The 21,453-nt window shown below is 41.0% G+C and overlaps 1 protein-coding gene across 11 annotated transcripts in view; it reads right to left on the bottom strand.

Annotated features, from left to right (window-relative positions):
• The window catches only part of NDUFAF6 (NADH:ubiquinone oxidoreductase complex assembly factor 6), a 112,522-nt gene extending 91,793 nt beyond the window's left edge, over positions 1-20,729 (bottom strand). For 4 of the 11 annotated variants that reach the window (XR_004059303.1, XR_004059302.1, XM_030937954.1 and 1 more), the window contains exons 1-5: positions 20,601-20,729; positions 18,704-19,165; positions 11,884-11,983; positions 8,109-8,231; positions 1,745-1,801 (exon numbers count right to left, since the gene is read on the bottom strand). Coding sequence is in view for 9 of the 11 variants with exons in the window: in XM_030937954.1 (XP_030793814.1) it covers positions 1,745-1,801; positions 8,109-8,231; positions 11,884-11,983; positions 18,704-18,900 (477 nt within the window). In the remaining 2 variants the exon portion in view is untranslated. Of the gene's footprint in view, positions 1-1,744; positions 1,802-7,223; positions 7,348-8,108; positions 8,232-11,879; positions 11,984-18,571; positions 18,623-18,703; positions 19,166-20,600 lie in introns of those variants that run through there. The other 7 variants (XM_030937958.1, XM_030937959.1, XM_030937953.1 and 4 more) reach the window with 7 other exon arrangements.
• Positions 20,730-21,453: the final 724 nt, after the last annotated feature.

The raw sequence follows: 21,453 nt of genomic DNA, 5'->3' as shown, positions 1-21,453 counted from the left end.
TTCCCCTAAGAGTTTCAGTTTTAGCTCTTACATCTAGGTCTTTTAATCCAGTTTGAGTTCATTTTTGTATATGGTGTGAGGCAGGGGTCAAAACTTATTCTTTTGCAAGAGGTATCCAATTGTCCCAGCACCATTTGTTGCAAAGACTGTTCTTTCCCAAGTGAAGTGTCTTGACACCCTTGTCACTCAACTGACTATAAATATATGGGTTTATATCTGGACTCTCATTTCTATTCCATTGATCTATATGTCTAGCCTATATCAGTAACACACAATTTGATTACTGTAGCTTTGTAGTTAAGTTCCGAAATCAGGAAATGTGAGCCCTCTAACTTTGTTCTTCTTTGTTAAGATTATTCTGGCTATTCTGGGTCCCTTGCAATTCCATATGAATTTTAGGACCAGTTTGTCAATTTCTGCAAAAAAGAAAGCTGGAATTTTGATAAAGATTGCAATGAATCTACAGATCAATGTTTGCTCACAGTTCTTTACTTTTAAATATCCCCCTTCAAAAGCCAAGTCTATTTTTCATTAAACTAAAATGGTATCTCTGTCTTGGGTTCTCTAATTTTCTTTACCTTGTAAAAACAGAAAAGATGATACCTAAAAATAGGTCTTCTTAGCTAATATCTCTTTTTGGCTTCTTCTGATTATTGATACAGCCTATAGTTAGCAAACTGTATCTAAATAAACTAAGTAAACTTACATTTCCATGACAACAGCATGTAATTAATATCAGGCCAAGGGGAACACTGACCTAACAATGCGTCAGAAAGGTCACACATGTTAGGCCATGTCACACAGCAATTCACTGACTTGGCTGGACCTAGAACTAAGTTCTAAGAATTTAGTACAGGATTTCATTCACTGGAACTGTCAGACTTTCTTTATGCCCTCTACTATTTAGACACAGATCCAAGTACTGGGGTATACATAAAGGTATGTGCATGACTAGTCAAGTATTTGATGATATTAAGGAATAATTAGTAATTTTTAAGGTACGATAATCATATTATGGTTATTTTTTGTCTTTTTCTAAGATACATATTCATTTATAAATCAAATGATAAGATGTCTGGGATTTTCTTTAACATGTCACCAGATATTCTACACATGCAGAGTATTCTCTCTACTTTTATGTAAGTATGAAAATTTCCTTTTAAAAACAAAATTGTGGAGTGTGGTTGTGCATACACATGCCTCTGCCTGGGTGCCTGTCTCAATGTGAGGGTATGGGGGGCTGACGTGGGTAGCATGCAAGGGGAAAGTATGAATAAAATGGCATGGTTCTCTAAAATTTTCCTTCCTCCAAAATATTAATATACAATCAAAATATTTCCTTCCTGAAGAATTAGCTTAAGAATTAAACAGGAAGAAAGAAAGAGCCGGGCGCGGTGGCTCAAGCCTGTAATCCCAGCACTTTGGGAGGCCGAGACGGGTGGATCACGAGGTCAGGAGATCGAGATCATCCTGGCGAAAACGGTGAAACCCCGTCTCTACTAAAAAATACAAAAAATTAGCCGGGCGCAGTGGCGGGCACCTGTAGTCCCAGCTACTCGGGAGGCTGAGGCAGGAGAATGGCATAAACCTGGGAGGCAGAGCTTGCAGTGAGCCACTGCACTCCAGTCTGGGTGACAGAGCAAGACTCTGTCTCAAAAAAAAAAAGAAAGAAAGAAAAAAATAAAATAAAATAAAATAATTAAACAGGAAGAAAAAGCTTAAAACTTGAACAATTTTGACTTACTCTTTCATCAATGATTTTCATAAGCCATCTTTTAGTCAGATTATGTCTTTTAACAGCCTAAAAAACAAAGAGTATTATAAGTTTTCAGAAAGTACTAGAAATGACTTCTGTAAAACTGAATAAACAAACCAAATACAAAACTAAGTAAGGAAACATTTGTAATAACTCATCACCAGATAGACAGTTATGTTAAAGAAATATCAAGGAAAAAGAAAACGTCCCTAGAAAATATTTCAAAACATTTACAAGATTATATTTCTAATACTTTTCTACTAACTTGTTTTTTTTTCCTATACTGCTAATAATTTAACAATTCCACTTTCAAACAAAAACAAAACAAGAATTACGCATCGAATACTGAACTTCTCTATTATGTAATATACCACGACTTTTTATTTTTTTAAATTGTAGAGACAGGGTCTCACTATGTTGCTGGTCTTGAACTCCCGGGTTCAAATTATCCTCCCGCCTCAACCTCCCAAAGTGCTGGGATTATAGGCATGAGCCACTGTGCCTAGCCACTCTGACTTCTATGCTTACTCATTACACGCAAATTTTTTTCCACAGGATAAAGATTCTATTTAGCAAAGTAACCACTCCTCGAAAAACAGAGTAACTAAAACTCCAACAAAAATAATCCACATGGTAAATTGTTACCTTAGCAAGTAAAGACACCCCAGTAGGAAAGAGCTCACTTAGTGCCCAGACACTTGTCTCTACTACAATTCTCCTTAAAGCAATCAAGGCTCTCGAGAAATGGGTGATTGCAAAGGTGAGGCAAGGGAGAGATTCAAGAGGATCCTAGAATATCTTACTGTGTCAGAAAATAAGAAAGTGCTCCAAAAAATGATGGAAGCGTGTCACAAGGACATGGCAGCCACTGTGAACAAGTTCCCTCTGTCCAAAGCTGGAACAACCTGAACACCCAAATCAGTACATAAGTGAATCATAAACTGTAAAAAACAAGAAATCATGTGTCGACACCAATAATTAATAAACAAATAAATATAGGAAAATAAGAGCTCATTCTTACAGCAGAATGCTAAGTGCCAACTGGTAAATGTGGACCAAGTGCTGAGGTTGAGAAGTTATCATTTTGCAACCATAAGAGTAAAGACTGAATCAGACAAGAAGCATTAATGGCTACTAAGTTTAGGGAGAAATTTTGATGAGGAGGAGGATATTTACAGTCTTAAAGTCTCTCCTCAAAAACTGTTGATTACTGCAAGTGGAATTACAGTGGGAAAACCAGGCAAAATTGTGACTAAGTAATAAAAATTAACAAGGCCATAAAGGACAGGTGGACGCAGTGTGCCCCTACATGTGATACTCTGAGAAGGACATACCACCTATGAAGTATGCTGCCAGCTAAGAATCCATAACTTCAATCTAATCATGACAAAACATCAGACAAATCAAAAATTAGTGTTCTATTTTAAAAAGATGAGGTGGGGGGATACTCTTCAAAAATACCAGTGTCACAAAAGGCTAAAAAAAAGGCCATGGAAATGTTCCAGATTAAAAGAAACTATAGAGACATGACAGTTAAGTACTTGACCCAAGATCAAATCCTCCACTGGAGGGCAAAATGATATTGTGGACATTAGGTCATCTGACAAAATTAGAATATGAATGGAAAATTAAATAAAATTGTTCTATCAAATTTAAATTTACTAAAGCCAGTAACTGTTCTGGCCGGGCACAGTGACTCACGCCTATAATCCCAACACTTTGGGAGGCCAAGGCAGGAGGATCACTTGAGTTCAGGAGTTGAAGACCAGCCTGGGCAACATAGCAACCTCATCTCTACAAAACATTTAAAAATTAGCTGAGCATGCTGGTATGTGCTTGTAGTTCCAGCTACTCAGGAGGCTGAAGGAGGAGGATAAAGTCCAGGAATTCAAGGTTGCAGTGAGCTATGATCACCCCACTGCACTCCAGCCTGGGCAACACAGCAAGATCCTATCTCTAGGAAAAAAATAGAAATTAAAAAAATAACTGTCCTGATTATATGTATCATTATTCTTAGAAAATATTAGGCCAGGCGCAGTGGCTAATACCTGTAATACCAGCACTTTGGGAGGACAAGATGGGAGGATAGTTTGAGCTTAGGAGTCTGAGACCAGCCTGGGCAACATGGTGAAACCCCTTTTATTTATTTATTTATTTTTGAGATGGAGTCTTGCTCTGTCGCCAGACTGGAGTGCAATGGCATGATCTCAGCTCACTGCAACCTCCACCTCCCCAGTTCAAGCAATTCTCCTGCCTCAGCCTCCCAAGTAGCTGGGACTACAGGTGCACGCCACTACGCCCAGCTAATTTTTGTACTTTTGGTAGAGACGGGGTTTCACCATGTTGGCCTGGATGGTCTCAATCTCTTGACCTCGTGATCCACCCGCCTTGGCCTCCCAAAGTGCTGGGATTACAGGTAGGAGCCACCGCACTTGGCCATGAAACCCCATTTTTACAACAACAACAAAAAATTAGCCAGGCCTGGTGGCGGGTACCTGTAGTCCCAGCTACTTGGAAGGCTGAGGTAGGAGGATGGCTTGAGCCCAGCAGGTGAAAGTTGCAGTGAGCTGAGATCACGACACTCCACTCCAGCCTGGGCAACAGAGCGACACCCTGTCTCAAAAAAACACAAAAAATAGGCCAGGTGCAGTAGCTTACACCTGTAATCCCAGCACTTTGGCATCCGCCGAGACAGGCGGATCATGAGGTCAAGGGATTGAGAGCATCCTGGCCAACAACCCCGTCTCTACTAAAAATACAAAAATTAGCTGGCAGTTGTGGCACACACCTGTAGTCCCAGCTACTCAGGAGGCTGAGGCAGGAGAATTGCTTGAACACAGGAAGCAGAGGTTGCAGTGAGCTGAGATCACACCACTGCATTCCAGTCTGGTGACAGAGCAAAGCTCCGTCTCAAACAAGAAAAAAAGAAATTATTTACCGAGGCCAGGCATGGTAAAGACTGAATCAGACAATTCGCTCACGCCTGTAATCCCAGCACTTTGGGAGGCCAAGGTGAGTGGATCACTTTAGCTCAGAGTTCAAAACCAGCCTGGGGAACAAAGTGAGACCTCATCTGTACTAAAAATTCAAAAACACATCAGCTGGGTGTGGTAGCATGTGTCTGCAGCCCCAGCTACTCGGGCCTGGAAGATCAAAGCTACAGTGAGCCAAGACTGTGCCACTGTACTTCAGCCTGGGCGACAGAGTGAGACCCTGTCCCTGCAAAAAAAAAAAAAAGAAAGAAAAAAAAGAAAATATTCACTAAATTTTTTAGGTTAGGATTATGATGTACATAACTTACAATCAAATAAAATTTATCACAAAAAAATTATGAATGTGAATACACATATAGGGGAATAGGAGGAGGAGGAGAGGAACAAGAAACTGCATATGTGAGTGAGGAAAAATGATTAAACAAATGGGATAAAATATTAACAATAAGTGGGCCAGGCACAGTGGCTCACACCTGTAATCTCAACACTTTGGGAGGCCAAGGTGGGAGGATGGCCAGAGCCCAGGAGGCCAGGAGAGGCAACATAGTGAGACCTCATCTCTAGAAAAAAATTTTTTTAATTAGCCAGGTGTGGTGGCACATGCCTGTGGTCCCAGCTACTCAGGAGGCTGAGGCAAGAGGATCGCCTGAGCCCAGGAGGTTGAGGCTGCAGTGAGCCATGTTTGCACCACTGCACTCCAGCCTGCTGAATCTGGGTAAAGGATATGGAGGTGTTTGTCCTGCTTTGAATTTCATAACTTTCTGAAAGTTTGGAATTATTTCCAAGTAAGTTTTAAAATGTTTTTTTTCTGCCATGTCAACATTAAGCATAACATATTTTCACAATAAATAAATATAGTAGTGAAACATAAAATCTAGGGACATGCTATACTTCAACTAAGACTCCCAGATGTCACTGATACTTATGTAAAGGCCAGCATGCTCATCAATATGCATTACATGACAAAGGTGTATGTATGGAGAACAGAGCCCACTTTGCCTGGCAGGAATCTAATAGAAGGTAAAAGGGTTACATGGAGTTAGTTCCTAAGTGTTCTCGGCACTACTACTACTACATGGCAGGACTCTCCCCATAGGCCTCTCTTCCAAATCCCAGGAATCAGCCAATCAGTCATTACGGATTCCTGCTCTTGTTTTATTTTACACATGTCTGGGCCGATGGGCATGTTTGATTTTGTAGACCTTCAAGCACCATTCCTAGCATGTAAAAGTACTCAATAAATATTTAATAAATGAAAATGCCAAACTCCTATTTGCTCAAGGCTGAGGCTATAATGGCTGTAGATTCTTGATTATAAAATACAGCTCTGATTCGGAAGGAAATCAGAGACCAAGGTAAAAAAGTAAATACTTTAAAGAAGTTAGAAATCTGCTGAATGAGGCCGGGCGCGGTGGCTCAAGCCTGTAATCCCAGCACTTTGGGAGGCCGAGACGGGCGGATCACGAGGTCAGGAGATCGAGACCATCCTGGCTAACACGGTGAAACCCCGTCTCTACTGAAAAATACAAAAAACTAGCCGGGCGAGGTGGCGGGCGCCTGTGGTCCCAGCTACTCGGGAGGCTGAGGCAGGAGAATGGCGTGAACCGGAAAGGCGGAGTTTGCAGTGAGCTGAGATCCGGCCACTGCACTCCAGCCCGGGCGACAGAGCGAGACTCCGTCTCAAAAAAAAAAAAAAAAAAAAAAAAAAAAAAAAAAAAGAAATCTGCTGAATGAAGTTTGAACTCTGGAAACTGAAGCCAAATAGAATAAAGACCTTTGCTACAAACATAAATTCAAACTGCAGCTAAAATTCATACACAGAGAAATGGGGAACCCATATAGAATGGATAAGAAATTATAAATATTCAACTATCTTGTACCCTAAAAATAACAATGAAACAGTGCAACAGAAAAGTGCTCTCTGGATAACACATTGTCATTGTTCCATCTATTTAATCTCCTCAAGAACCCAACACTTCAAATACCCAATATGCCCCATATGTTCCAGCAGGATGGGGAAGGATAGAGAACATGCAACAAGGACAACTGCACTGAACAAGACCTGCATCTTTCAAATATTCACATTTAGCATCAACACTGGTCACATCAGAAAGCCAGCCAACACTAACCATCAAAATTCAAGCAGCTATTAAAATTGGACAATTTACCAACCCTAAATTGGCACACATGAAAACATTTTGTAATTCAGATGTATCTTCTGGTTTTTTAAGAGAAGCCAAGGAAAGATATATTTGCATCAAAGGACTCTCTAATCTTCCACATATTTCCTGACAAAGGCTAGAACCTTTTATGCAAGTCTTAACATAAACCTCCACCTTCACTATACTCTGGTTTACATGTAAAATAATAAATAGAAAGGGTTTCTGGATTTTAGGATAACTTTTTAGTGAGTCACCTAGGTTGAGCTTCTTGAAGTGGGATGAACAGAGGTAAAGAACTCATCTAATACTCACAGCTTCCCATCCACTTTTTCTTCTCAATCCCCAGTTGGGGGGGTCTGGCTTTCCATCTTTACTGGGGCTCTGTGAAGTCAATCTGGGGCCCAGAAACTGGGCCTGCCTCTGCTGGTGCGCAGACCTGAGAAGAGGTGTACCACTGTCAGGTCTGTGGGTGGCTCCTGTTACAGAAACCCTCTTTTGGCAATCATTGCATTAAAACAGGGACACAGATCGGAGATGAAAGGTACCTAATTCCCTTCCTCCTCTCATAGTTTAGAATATTTCTAAGCCATGTGTGGCTGCTTATGAGTGAGGGATCCATACAGCTGCTTTACTATAAAACCATTTACGGTATACATTTAGCTATACAAATAATACTCTAGCCCATAGGTTTCCACTCTAACACCTAAAACTCAACAATGGATAGGTAATTCTATCAAACTAGACAAGGCAAGTTTTAGATTTGTATCTGGACAACACTGAGAGTAAGTCTCCCATCACAAAAGATTAACACATGTTCTACAGCCCAGAACCTGGATTAAAACACTGGTATAAGGAGCTGCTGTTAGGCAGACAGAACAGAAAATTTTACTTGCTATTGCATCAAAATGTGTAGGATTTAAATTCTGCAGGCAAATATGGAAATGTGGAAAATACAAGTTATAATACAGAGACTAATTCTTCCTTTTTCCTTTAATAAACAAATACACAAAAGACCTGTGTAAATTATTAGTGGGTGATTTTAAATTTCTGTGCCAAAACTATAACAGCTCTGAATACATAAGCCTAAGAATATTTTCAGAATAGATTCCACTATAATCACCAGGACCCAAATTGTATCCATCAAAAAGTAGACTCGAATAATATTCTTACAAATCAAAAGTAGTATTTTTTTTTTACCTTCCATAGTTCAATGGCCACAGGCTGATGTGGTGGTTTGTCACAGTATATATCTTCCACGGTTTTTTTCCAAAACTGTATTCGCATCAGTCCAATTGTTTTCTCAGAGACTGAGTCTTTAACCTACAAATAGGGTTTAAAAACTTTAGCAAATGCATTCTACTGTCCAAAAAATCAGTATTTTTGAGGGAATTTTTTGAGTTAATGTAACTGTTCTATATTATGACTATGGTGGCAAATACATGACCACATTTTTTAAAACCTATGGAAGACAACAAAGAGAGAATTTTACTGCATGTACTTTCAAATAAATTCATTTATTCATTCTTTAATCTTTTTTTAAAAAAAGAAGATTATTAGATCGTCTCCCTCACTCACTACTAAGAATGGCCTTCTGGTTGGGCGCAGTGACTCACATCTGTAAACCCTGCACTTTGGGAGGCCGAGGTCGGTGGATCACCTGAGGTCAAGAGTTCAAGACCATCCTGGCCAACATGATGAAACTCTGTCTCTACTAAAAATACAAAAAATTAGCCGGGCGTGGTGGTGGGTGCCTGTAATCCCAGCTACTCAGGGAGCTGAGGCAGGAGAATCGCTTGAACCCGGGAGGCGGAGGTTGCAGTGAGCCAAGATCACACCACTGCACTCCAGCCTTGGCAACAAGAGCAAAACTCCATCCAAAAAAAAAGAATGGCCTTCTTAGGTTGAGGCAAGAATCACCAACACAAGCTAAATCTAGGAGGTAAATTTGGATGAGGAACATGGTCTTAGAAGGTCTCCTCACAGGCTGCTTATTAGTAGCAAGGGGAAAAGGATTAACTTCTTGACTCAGTGACTAAAATTAACATTACTGCTGGGAGTCAGATATTTCATGCCTCCTTGTGACTCTAAGGAGGACACAGACCACTTAGGTAATATTACGCTAGGAATCCATAAGTTTAATACAATCCTTATGAAAAATAAACCCCAAATGAGAACCATTCTAATTCTTAAAAGGAGCAGTATTATTTAAAATATGTCAATGTCACAAAACGCAAAGAAAGGCTATGGAAATGTTCCAGAATAAAGGAGGCTAAAGAGACAGAAAACTAAATGTAATACATGATCCTAGATTAGATCCCATAGAGAAGGGGAAAAAAATGCCATAAAAGATCTTACTGGGTCATTTGACAAAACTGGGAACCAGATGGTAGATCAAATAAAAGTACTGCATCAAGGTTAAGTTTATTTTCTCGTAAGTGTACTGTGGTTATGTAAGAGATTATCCTTATTCTTATGAGATACACACTCAAGTTTATAGGGATAAGGGTCATGGTATAGTCAAGTTACTCTAAAATGATTCATAAAAAGAGAAATGTACATGTACACATATGTAGATACAATGATAATGCAAATGGAACAAAATATTCACAACAGGGTCTGAGTATTGTTTGTACTACTCTTACTTTTCCATATGTGAAATTACTTCCAAATACTCTGGTGGTGGGTGGGTTTCTTAGCAATGTTTAGTGTCCAGATCCCAGTGGCATACAGTACAGCAACACAGCAGCAAGAGTAATCCTTTCAAAATATAACCAAGAGGTGATGGCTCTCTGCTCAGAACCCTCCAGTGGCTTCCCATCTCACTCGGTCAAAGTGATTTTAATGGTGTCTCCAAGACCTTACCTTTCTGACCCAGGTGCCCCTAACTGAATCTCCTCCCACGCACCCCGCCCTGCTCTGCTGGACCACCTGCCTTCTTCTGTTCTTTGAGCAGGCACACTTGCACCTCAGAGACTGCACTTGCTGTTCCTTCTGCCTAGAAAACTCTCTGTCCACATATCTGTACAGCTCACTCCCTCACCTCCTTCAAATCTCTGCTCCAATGCCACCTTGTCTGTGAGGTTTCTCCTAACCATCCTACATAAAATAGGAACCCCTGGTGTACCCAGCCTTCACAGCCTCCTTATCCTGCTTTATTTCTCTCCATCTGACACATGACACAATGATTTATTTGTTCATTGAGTGCAGACCCTGTTTCATGTAATGTGCGTATAGTATTGAATACAGTCTATATAAAGTGCCTGTATTCAATCAACACTTGTTGAATGAGTGAATAAACAAGACTCTGTGTGCAAAGAAGTAGCAAGATGTACAAAGTGTACAAAGAAGTACAAAGTGACAGAATTCAGAAGGACCTCTGGGGGTTTATTAAAAATAAAATTGTATTGACTGGGTGCAGTGGCTTATGCCTGTAATCCCACCACTTTGGGAGGCTGAGGCAGGAAAATCACTTGAGGTCAAGAATTTGAGACCAGCCTGGACAACACAGCAAGACTCTGTCTCTAAAAAAAAAAAAAAAAAACTCTTTTTAATTAGCCAGGTATAGTGGCACATCTACAGTTTCAGCTACTTGGTAGGTTGAGGTGGGAGGATCACTTAAAGCCCAGGAGTTCAAGGTTACAATAAGCTGTGATCATGCCACTGCACCCAGCCTGGGTGACCTGTCTGTAAAATTAAAAATTAAAAAATTAAATTTTAATCATTTAAAAAGGATAATAAAGACCAAGGTGGGAACTATTTATGGCTAAACAGTGGCTGATTTAACATGCTGATGTACAGTTTATACTTGAAAAAGCATGAGGTGAAAAATCATAACCCATGACTTCCAGGAAGATACCAGAGGAAAAAAGAGCCAGTCTATTAGACTCTCTGCAGACTCATAGTTGTGAATCTCAGTTGTGCCTCAGTGCCATATTCACATCCTTTTATTTGTTCCTTGTTCACTTCCTACTATATTCCCTGAGAATCTGTGTCAAACTTTGCTACTCTCTTTAAGACTCTGAACCCTCTCTTGTTCCTTCACTCCCAATATCTGACTTCTCAATTTATGACTAAGAAGATTAAGGCTGTTCCAGTTTTCACTCTCTCATCTCCACCCACCATTTCAATTTATTTTGTATTTGCACATATTCTTTCCATTCTAAAGAAGAAAAAAGGATCTCTCTTTCTTTTGGAATTCTTAGACAAAAGTGAATTAATATGATCTAAGGTCCTGGTTTGTTACAATTGCTTTCATTCCCTACTCACATTAAAGCTAAAACCTCAATTTTAAAAGTGCTTTGAAAAACTGCTATATACATGTAAATTATGCAATTGTTGGAAAGAATAAGCAGTAATTCTCTGACTAACCTATTTAATTAACAGACAAATGTGCAACGTTAATGGCAGAGTTTTATAATATCCTCAGGAAGAGAAATAAAAAATTCCAGAATGGGCTGGGAACGGTGGCTCAAGCCTGTAATCCCAGCACTTTGGGAGGCCAAGACGGGCGGATCACGAGGTCAGGAGATCGAGACCATCCTGGCGAACACGGTGAAACCCTGTCTCTACTAAAAATACAAAAAACTAGCCGGGCGAGGTGGCGGGCGCCTGTAGTCCCAGCTACTCCGGAGGCTGAGGCAGGAGAATGGCGTAAACCCGGGAGGTGGAGCTTGCAGTGAGCTGAGATCCGGCCACTGCACTCCAGCGGGGGCGACAGAGCAAGACTCCGTCTCAAAAAAAAAAAAAAAAAAAAAATTCCAGAATGGCATTTATAGAACCACTAAGTTCATTAGATAGTTTTATTTTTGGTATTGAATTATTAAGCCTAAACAGTTAGCAGGGAAAGAAATCACTAGCAGAGACCCTAAACACATCTAACATATAAATTACAACTATATTTCTTTATTGTTCAGCATTAAACACATTATATCACCATTTTGCAAATAATATTTTAAGGTATCTTAATACCAGCCTGAGCCAGTTCCACATTAAAAGCCCTCAGTGCAAAAACAGAGCTTCGGGATTCTGCAGGGAGCAGCAGGGAGCATAAATAACCTTCATAATCCCGTTTCCTGTAACAGACAGAAAAAAAAAGACAGTTACTCTTCACTTTCCAAGTTGCACATAAAAATACTGACTAAAATTAACTGAAAACAAAAAGGCTTCAGGTTGGGCGCGGTGGTTCATGCCTGCAATCCCAGCACTTTGGGAGGCCAAGGCGGGCGGATCACTTGAAGCCAGGAGTTCAAGGCTAGCCTAGTGAAACCTCATCTCTACTGAAAATACAAAAATCAGTCGGGCATGGCGGCATGTGCCTCTAATCCCAGCTACTTGAGAGGTTGAGGCCCGAGAACTGCTTGAGCCCAGGAGGCAGAGGTTGCAGTGAACCCAGATTGTGCCACTGTACTCCAGCCTGGGTGACAGAGCAAGACTCTATCTCAAAAAAACAACAACAATATGAGGCTTCAGTTCAGAAAGGGCCTGACATGTCTTATTTTTTATATCTGTTCCTTAAAAATTATGAAAAATGTACCCCAATGCCACCTAATCTCTATTAATTTACTTTGACTTATGTAGTACTTATAATTTTAACTGTTTCAGAATCACTTTTGTTTTAGTAAGAATTCAAATGAGCTTCAAAAGTACAAATCAAGTTAAAACAGTTCAAGCAAATATTGGGGTGAATGTATGGTTTTTAAGACACATAGATACATAGAAAGGCAGAGAAAAGACATAGAAATTCACGGAGGACTGTGTGCACACATATGTTTCCTTGCAACACCTGCTGAAAGAGCCTAGAAGTAACAATATCCCCAGCCTCCACCCCATATTTCCAGTATTGGTGAACACACCTAGCACCCAGATCTTGGTTTCTGAAACCATTCTCCACTGAAAGAAACTAGGGCTCTGATATTTGGATATTTGTCTCCTCCAAATCTCATGTTGAAATGTGACCCCCACAGCGTTAGAGGTGGGGCCTAGTGGGAGGTATTTGGGTCACAGGAGTGGATCCCTTGTGAACGGCTTGGTGCCATCCCCTTGGGGATAAGTGAGTTCTCTATTAGTTCATGCTAGAGCTGGTTGTTTAAAAGAGCCTGGCATCTCCCCCCTTCTCTCTTTTGCTTCCTCTCTTGCCATGTGATACGCCTGCTCCTCTTCATCTTCTGCCACAAGTAAAAGCTTCCCGAGGCCTTGCCAGAAGCTGAGCAGATACTGTGCATGCTTCTTGTACAGCCTGCAGAACCATGAGTCAAAGAAACCTCTTTTCTTTATAAATTACCAAGTCTCAGATATTCCTTTATAGTAATGCAAAACAGACTAACACAGGCTCCTGGAAGGAATGACTGACTTCATTCCTAGGGCAGGGAAAACACAAGGTAAGTCTAAAACATCTTCTTGAGCAATAAGTAAAGAAATGTTTAAAGAATGGAGGAAACTTCTCAAAAGAACACAGAAACTGGCTTAACAGAGCTCTCACTGGCCAAGTCCATAGCAATTTCAGGATCAAAAAATAATGACAGGGCCAGGCATGGTGGCTCATGCCTATAATCTAGCACTGTGGGAGGCAGAGCAGGGAGGATGCCTTGAGGCCAGGAGTTCAAGACCAGCCTGGACAACATAGTGAGACCTTGTCTTTACAAAACACTTAAAAAATAAAAAAATTAGGTAGGCATGGTGGCATGGGCCTGTGGTCCTAGCTACTTAGGAAGCTGAGGTGGGAAGATTACTTGAGCCCAGGAGTTCAAGGTTACAATGAGCTATGATAATGCCCCTGCACTCCAGTCTACAGGAGATCCTGTCTCTAAAATAAATAAATGAATAATAGTAACAATTTGAAACAGGACTCTTATGAGCCTGTACCAATAAAAATTAATAAATAGGAAGAGAAGGAAAAACCTGACAACCAATACAATGACTACTATTAAATTTAGAAGACATGATGGAATTTTTAAAAACCATCATTTGATAGCTATCATAGTATTAACTGATTCAGATAAAAATCATCAATAAATGCCTGAAAATGTTAAAGGGGTAAAAGTTTGATGGAAACAGAATATTTACATAGTACTGAAGTATCTCCCCACAAAGTGTACTTTTCTTGCTTATAATTAATATTCTTAATTAAATTTACAAAAAAAAAATCTGGAAGTCACCTTTTCAACCACAGGTTAACATCATAGTAATAGGACAAATCAATGTCATGTGCTTCCTGATATGATATGGAGAGAAAAGCTGAGTGTCCCTTCTGTGATATTTCTGCCAAAAATGCATGTCATGAGAAAATATTAAAAACCCAAATCAAAGGAGATTTCTACAAAGTAACTGGCCTATTCTCTTCAAAAAAAATATCAAGCTCCTGAAAGCTAAGACTTAAAGAATTGTTCCAGATTGGAGAAGACTAGAGAGATAAAACTAAATGGGGCACATGATTTTGGATAAAAAACATAATAAGATAACCAGCAAAATTTGAATAGGGCCTGTGGATTAAATGGTAATACTGGATCAATATTAATTTCCTGATTTTGATGGCTGTACTGTGATTTTACGGGAAAGCATCCTTGTACTTATGATATATAGACCAAAGTATTAAGGGCAGATAATGGAGTATCGTGTCTGCATCTTATCCTTAAATGTTTCAGAGCGTTAAAAATGAGGGAATCTGCTAAAGAGTATATTGGATCTCTGTGTACTATTTCTGTAATTTTTATGTAAGTTTACAATTACTTCAAAATAAAATGTTACGAACATATAGACCTTACCATATTCACTCCAGGAAAGATGACATAAGTATAAGGTACTTACCAGACTATTTACCTACTTTAATACATTGAAACCTTCTTACAAAACAATATTTAATATGAGTCTAACCTGGGTCTCATCCCATAGAGTTTAGGTACTAAAATTCACATTGTTCCCACTTTTCAACTGGTTCACATTTTGTCATGTCCCTAACAGAGAACTTAAACTGCTTCTAGTCATTCCCTTGACAATCTCCCCCAATTGCCACATAAACCAAAAGATGAGGTCACAAACAGTAACCTTACTATCTCAAGAGTACTACTAAAAAGATCTCACCCTAAGCAGTTTCACCTACAAAATGGTTCCCCAAAAGTTTCTAAGGACAGCAAAGGCAAAGCAGCTCTATAATTGACATTTTTAAATTGTATTTTACCATAAAAAGTCTCCGAATTTCAGAAGTGTTTAAAACACTTGAGGTTAACATGAAACAGTGAGAAAAACACTGAATGGAATCAAACTATAATCTTAACTTCCATCACCCAACTGATGATTAATAGAAATGACACCAATCGCTCCTATTTCCCAATTCGTAAATGAAGCTTAATAACCTATCAAGGTTATCTCCTAAAAATAAGCAGTATGTGAAGTACTTCAAGCTTCTTAGAGGGAAATGAAAAATGAAATGTAGCAACATTTGGAAAATAAATCTTCCACACAGCTAAGGATTTGCCCTATTAACAAATTTATTTTTTAATTTTGGATGGAAATTTTTCTAAACAATATTACCTCCTTCAACACATTAAACAGGATATACTGATTATTTAGCCATTTCTTCATCACTTAGATTATTGTTATAAATATGAATTATTGAACTATGGATATACAAGGATGTCCTAAGCATCTAACCAAGATCCAGTTACCTGAGAGCTGTCCCAGACAATGAGAAATGCCATATTATGGATGTATATATAACAGCTTTATATGGCAATAGGGCCAATAACCTCTCATTCATTCTAACATTTATGCAGTGCCTACTATGTGTCAGGCACTGTTCCAGACACTGAAGGTGGGTACTGACTTCAATTTAGTCAAGAGAGACAGATGTATGAGAAATAAGCACATAGGTTATTAGGATTGTTGTGCATTAGTACCATGGACTTGTGCCACTGAGGCACAAAGGAAGTGATTTCCTGGTGAGACTGTAGGAAAGTAAAGAACATTAGTGCACTTCAGCATCACCAGTAGTACCTCCTCACCTTCTCACTACAGCCTGAGGCTCTGTGTTTATCCTCCTCAAAGTCAAAGTCAGAGAAGCCTATGTAAATTAGGCTTGAGATTTTCCCAAGAACCTAAATTCCTAGGAGAGCCTAAGATGGCAAACCGGAAGTTATGGCCTGTTATTTTTCCCAATATTTGGAGGCCTTGCATAAAATGCACGTCCAAAACAACCCTGCACAATTTCAGAGGCCAAATCTTGCAGAGATTATTGATGGACAATTAGAAGTCAGAAATTTTATTTCAAGCTTATTTTTATTTTTTAAATGTATTATGTGTTATGTGTCTGAACTCTGCTAAGCATTTTTTACTATATCATCACATTTAATCCTCACAACAACAGGCTATAAGGTAAAAGTAAACGTTTACAAATGAGGAAAAAACTGTATCTCTTTTTTTTTCTTTTTGAGACAGAGTCTCATTCTGTCACCCAGGCTGGAGTGCAGTGGCAAGATCTTGGCTCACTGCAGCCTCAACCTCCCATGTTCAAGTGATCCCCCCCCTCAGCCTCCCGAGTAGCTGGGACTACAGGTGCGTACCACCATGCCCAGCTAATTTTATCTTTTTCGTAGAGAAGGGGTGCCACTATGTTGCCTAGGCTAGTCTGGAACTCTCAGGTTCAAGCAATCCTCCCTCCTCAGCCTCCCAAAGTGCTAAGGTTACAGGTGTGAGCCATGGTGCCCAGCCAAAATGGAATCTTCCCAAGTGATAGAGCTGGGATTAATACTCTCAAATCAGGCCTGTCTGCAAAATTCAGCATTTGAAATAAGTCACTAGAGTCAAGAACCCCTATTCCACACAAATAACATGGACAGGTTAAGTACCTGACCATTTGTAAATACAATATACATACTTGAGAAAAACTGGCATGTGACTGAAGTAAAAAATAATAATGTACTTAAATATTTTTGTTTGTTTTGAAACAGGGTCTTGCTCTGTTGCCTCGGCTGGAGTGCAATGGAGCAAACTTGGCTCATAGCAGCCTCAACCTCCTGGAGTGAAGTGATCCTCCCGCCTCTCCCTCCCTGGGACCACAGATTGTTCCACCAAGTCCAGCTAATTTTTTTATTTTTTGTAGCAACAAGGTGCCACTATGTCACCCAGGCTGGTCTCAAACTCCTGGGCTCAAGCAACCCTTCTGCCTAGGCTTCCCAAAATGCTGAGATTACAGGTGTGAGCCATTCCTCCAACCTTAAATATTTGTAAATCCACAGACTATCCCTGGAAGAATAGATAAGAAATTTTTAATAGTGATTATCTCTGCAGTTATGACACTAGTGGCTATTGGGTGGTATACTCTGGCAACTTAAAGTTTTTATCATCAAAATATAACAACTTAAATATGTAAAACTAATGCAATCTTTTAACAATTTTGCCTTTTTTTTTTTGCTTTTACAATTCTTAATGCCTGATTTCCATTACTGCTATCTTGTTTCTCTTACAAGTAATCAATAAATAAGGTAGGGAACAAATAATTTTTGTTTTCTTGTTTTTGAGACTGTCCTCCAGGCTAGAGTGCAGTGAAGCCATCTTGGCTCACTGCAACCTCCACCTCCCAGGTTGAAGCGATCCTCCCATGTCAGCCTCTGGAGAAGCTGGGACCACAAGCGCGGGACACAAGGCCCAGCTAATTTTTGTATTTTTTTGTAGGGATGGGGGTTCACCATGTTGGCCAGCCTGGTCTCAGGCAGCTAGGCTCAAGCAATCCGCCAATCTCAGCCTCCTAAAGTGCGGAGACTACAGGCATGAGCCACCGCGGCTGGCCCACAATTTTTAAAAAGTGATTATAAACAAAACACTGAAATGCATGTATTTTGTTGTGTTATGCTACTTTTCTCTAAAATGGAATTTAAAAAAACAGGTTTTATTTGCATAATCAACTTCAAGGTAGTTCAGTTATTCGAGTACTTTTGGTAAGTCCTTGAGACCAAGTACTTCGAGATCTTACCCCACTCTTTCAAATGAGATGCAGAAGGGCATCGGGGCTTAAGCCACTGGTGTCAGCAGTCAGGCCTAGATTCCCAGGGGCCCCTGCCGCATGAACCAGGTGACCTGATTTATCCAACCCACCTCCACAAATGATTAAGGAACGACACCCAAGTGCCAGGCCTTCCTAGGGCTCTGCCCAACAAACAAAACACTTCAGGGTTCTGACTTTATGAGGCTATTCTTGTAAACCTCTGGCAAATTATCATTAGATTTAAAAAAACAGGTTTAAAACCCCGTTTTAAAAACCCCGTTTCCTTGTATGTTAAATGAGATAATAATGACTTCCACTCACTGTGCCCTTACTATATGCCAGGCATTGTTCTAAATTCTTTATTACTCACAACCTTAAATGATAGGTCTACATTTGTCCGTCGCAACGTGTAACTAAGACTAATTACTCGTAATCTATTTTGCATAATGCCAGGCCCACAGAAAGAACTCAAAGTTGGCTTCCGTTGTCATTAAAATTAATAGACGTTCTGTGAATAAAAAAGGTTATTCATGCAAAAACTCTGAATTCGGTTAAAATTAAGGTTCGGATAAGGCGACAAGCGTGGGCAGTCGAAGGAATTTTGCCATAATTTTGTGACCCATGTGAATGTTCCTGTGGGCTCGCTGCCTCCGCACACCCACACCCGGCGCCCACTAGAACTCACACCCAGAAGGGCACGAGGAAGGCGCCGTCCGCTCTCTCAAACGTCAGGTCGGACGCGAGCCGCAGCCGCTCCCACCCCAGGACCCCGCTTCCCAACTACTCTCCCCCGCCCTGGAAGGTCGTGTTCGCTCACCGCAGCAGCTCCAGGCAGTAGTGGTCAGTGCCCCAGGTGCCCGGTCCGCTGGCCGCAGCCACGCTCCGCCCAGACACCTCCGGCCCGGGCAGCCGCCGCACGCGCGCGTACAGACCCAGAGGCGGCCGGCGGCAGCACAGGCCGGGGATGCCAACCCGCAACGGTCCCCAAGCAGAGCCTTGCACGGAGGCCGCCATGACGCCGACACTGCGTGCCCTTCGACCTCACGCAGTCGGCGCGCAGCTACGCCCCCGCCACGCCCCTGCAGGTCCCCTTAAACTCCTTTGAGTCGCTGGAAGGCCGCCTTCGGACGCCGCTTGAAGAAGAGCCAGGTGTCGCTGTGGTCCTCTGCATCTGGGCCGCCGCTGCGACTCTTTGGCCCTCGTTCCAGGAAAGACCCGCCCAAGTCCGTCCGACCCCTCCTGGACTCTTCTCCTTCCCCAACAAGCGACCTCAGAGCACCTACAAGAAGGGATGGATGGGTGCTGCTGGTGAAAGAAGTAGCTGTCAGAATCACGCCCTGCCTCCCCTATACCCTAAATCCACCATGAGGACAGAACACCTTGCACCGTTTCTCAACAGGTGCTCCCTTGGCACTTTGGGCGCAATAGCGCTGTCCCGCACGTTGCTGAAAGTTTGCCATACGTGAATGCCCAGGCTTGGTGACCACCAAACGCCCACACACCCCCAAAGGCCTCTAGAAATGCCGCCCTGTTGGGGAACCACTGGCCACCTAACACCTCCAGGAGAAAAGCACATACATCTCTGAGAGAAGCCACACAGTAGGCCATTATCAACCACTACCTATAGCTCACCTGTTTGCTGACTTCTTTCTCCCACTATCCTCTGGGTTCCACATGGGCAGAGCCATTATTTTGTTTCCTGCTTTACCCCCAATGGCTGTCACTTGAAAATTGTAGACGCTAAAGTGCCTCAGTTCACATAAATAGTAAGTAGTCAGGTAAGATCCAAACATTCCAAATATCTGCGTTATTCCACAGTCTTATTTGGACAGGGAAGGGAAGTGAGGAAGGCCGTAGGCCAGAGCCTGCTTTTCTGGGGCTCCAAGATCGAGCATGGAACTCCAAGGAGTCAAAATTCTCAACGTAAACCTGACCTTTCAGGTCCTTAGGAAGATGTGTTTATCAAGGCAGGAAAACAGAGCTTTTGACAGTTCACTAGCTTGATTTATAACTTTTTTTTTTTTTTTTTTTTTGGAGACAGAGTCTCACCCTCTCTAGGCTGGAGTGCAGTGGCAAGATCTCGGCTCACTGCAACCTCCGCCTCCTGGGTTCATGCGAATCTCCCACCTTAGCCTCTAGAGTAGCTGGGACTGCAGGCACACGCCACCACATCCAGCTAATTTTTGTATTTTTAGTAGAGATGAGGTTTCACCATGTTGGCCAGGATGGTCTTCATCTCCTGAGCTCGTGATCCACCCACCTTAGCCTCCCATAGCACTGGGATTAACTTTGAATATTTGTTCACATGGTATGTTGGCCTCCTTTGGTACTCTTACCTTCAGGCCCCTCAAATATTAGAGGTGGGTCTAGCTGCTACCAACTAGCTGATCCCAGCCAGCAGTTGCCTACACTTGAATCCCAGTGACACCACTTGCCTCCAGATTTGCCTAGACTTTTCTTGCTGTGGCCAGACTGGTTCTTTCTAAAATGTCCATCTGATCATGGCGTTTCCCTACTTGGCAGTATTTACTGTGTGTTGTATGCAGTCCTTCCATGATGTGGCCTCAGTTTACCTTTCTGCCACAACTCTGGCCACTTGCCTTTGGGACTCCAAGTTAATGTTTCTGTTTAAACCCAAGGGAAAGCACCTTGTCCTCTGGACCTAAGAACTCTAACCAATTCATGCAACTTTGGTTTTTACTCTCTGAGATTACCTCTCTTCATCCTGTGTAGTAGCAGAACTCCGGTGGCAGGTCCTTTCATCACCAGTGATTGGTTCAGGACAGTGCATATTTCCCTGATCTGGCCAATCAGACTTGAGAACAAGTCCACTGTGGTGCTTCTGAGAAAGTTGCTTCACTAATAAAAGGAAACATAAAATTCAATATACTACATATGAAATATTCTTGGCAAAAAGGCTTAACATAAAGTTAATTAAGCTTCTAAATCTAATTTTAAAGTTTCTAAGAAAAAGACAAGAAACAAGATAAATGATACCACGGGGAAACAAATCAGAAAAATTCGAAAGAAAAACTCAATTATCACTCCAGAGATCAGGTTATAAAAGGTCTGCACCTTCCATATTTCATCTTGGGTGTACTCTCTCTTTCTCTCTCTCTCTCTCTCATCACTTACTCTGTGGGAAGCTAGCTGCCATGACACGTGAGGGAGGTTAGTCCTTTGTCTGTAATATAGATCATTATTATTTTCCCCAGTTTGGTTTAGTTTTGTCTTTGCTTGTGGAATCTTTGCCATGCAGAAATTTTGCAATATATTTTTATGTAGTCAAATTTACAATATTTACTTTTATGGCTTCTGGATTTTGCACAGTCTTTGGAAAGGCCTTCCCCATTTAAAATGTGTTAAAAGAATCCCTTGCTTTCTTCTAGTCCTTCTGGTTTCTCTTGTAGTACTTGTAGATTTCACTTTTTTACATTTCTTTTATTTTTTTGTTTTTGGAGGGGCAAATATTAGGAAGGTATGGATCCAACTTTTTTCTTTATATTTAGTAGTTGTCTTACTATCATTGATTCAGTATTCCACCTTTTCCTCCTTTGATTTGAGATG

This window comes from Rhinopithecus roxellana, chromosome 9, assembly GCF_007565055.1.
Source record: "Rhinopithecus roxellana isolate Shanxi Qingling chromosome 9, ASM756505v1, whole genome shotgun sequence".
Classification (NCBI taxonomy): Eukaryota; Metazoa; Chordata; class Mammalia; order Primates; family Cercopithecidae; genus Rhinopithecus; species Rhinopithecus roxellana.
The sequence above is the reverse complement of the archived record's forward strand: the minus strand, read 5'-3'. Positions and strand labels throughout refer to the sequence as shown.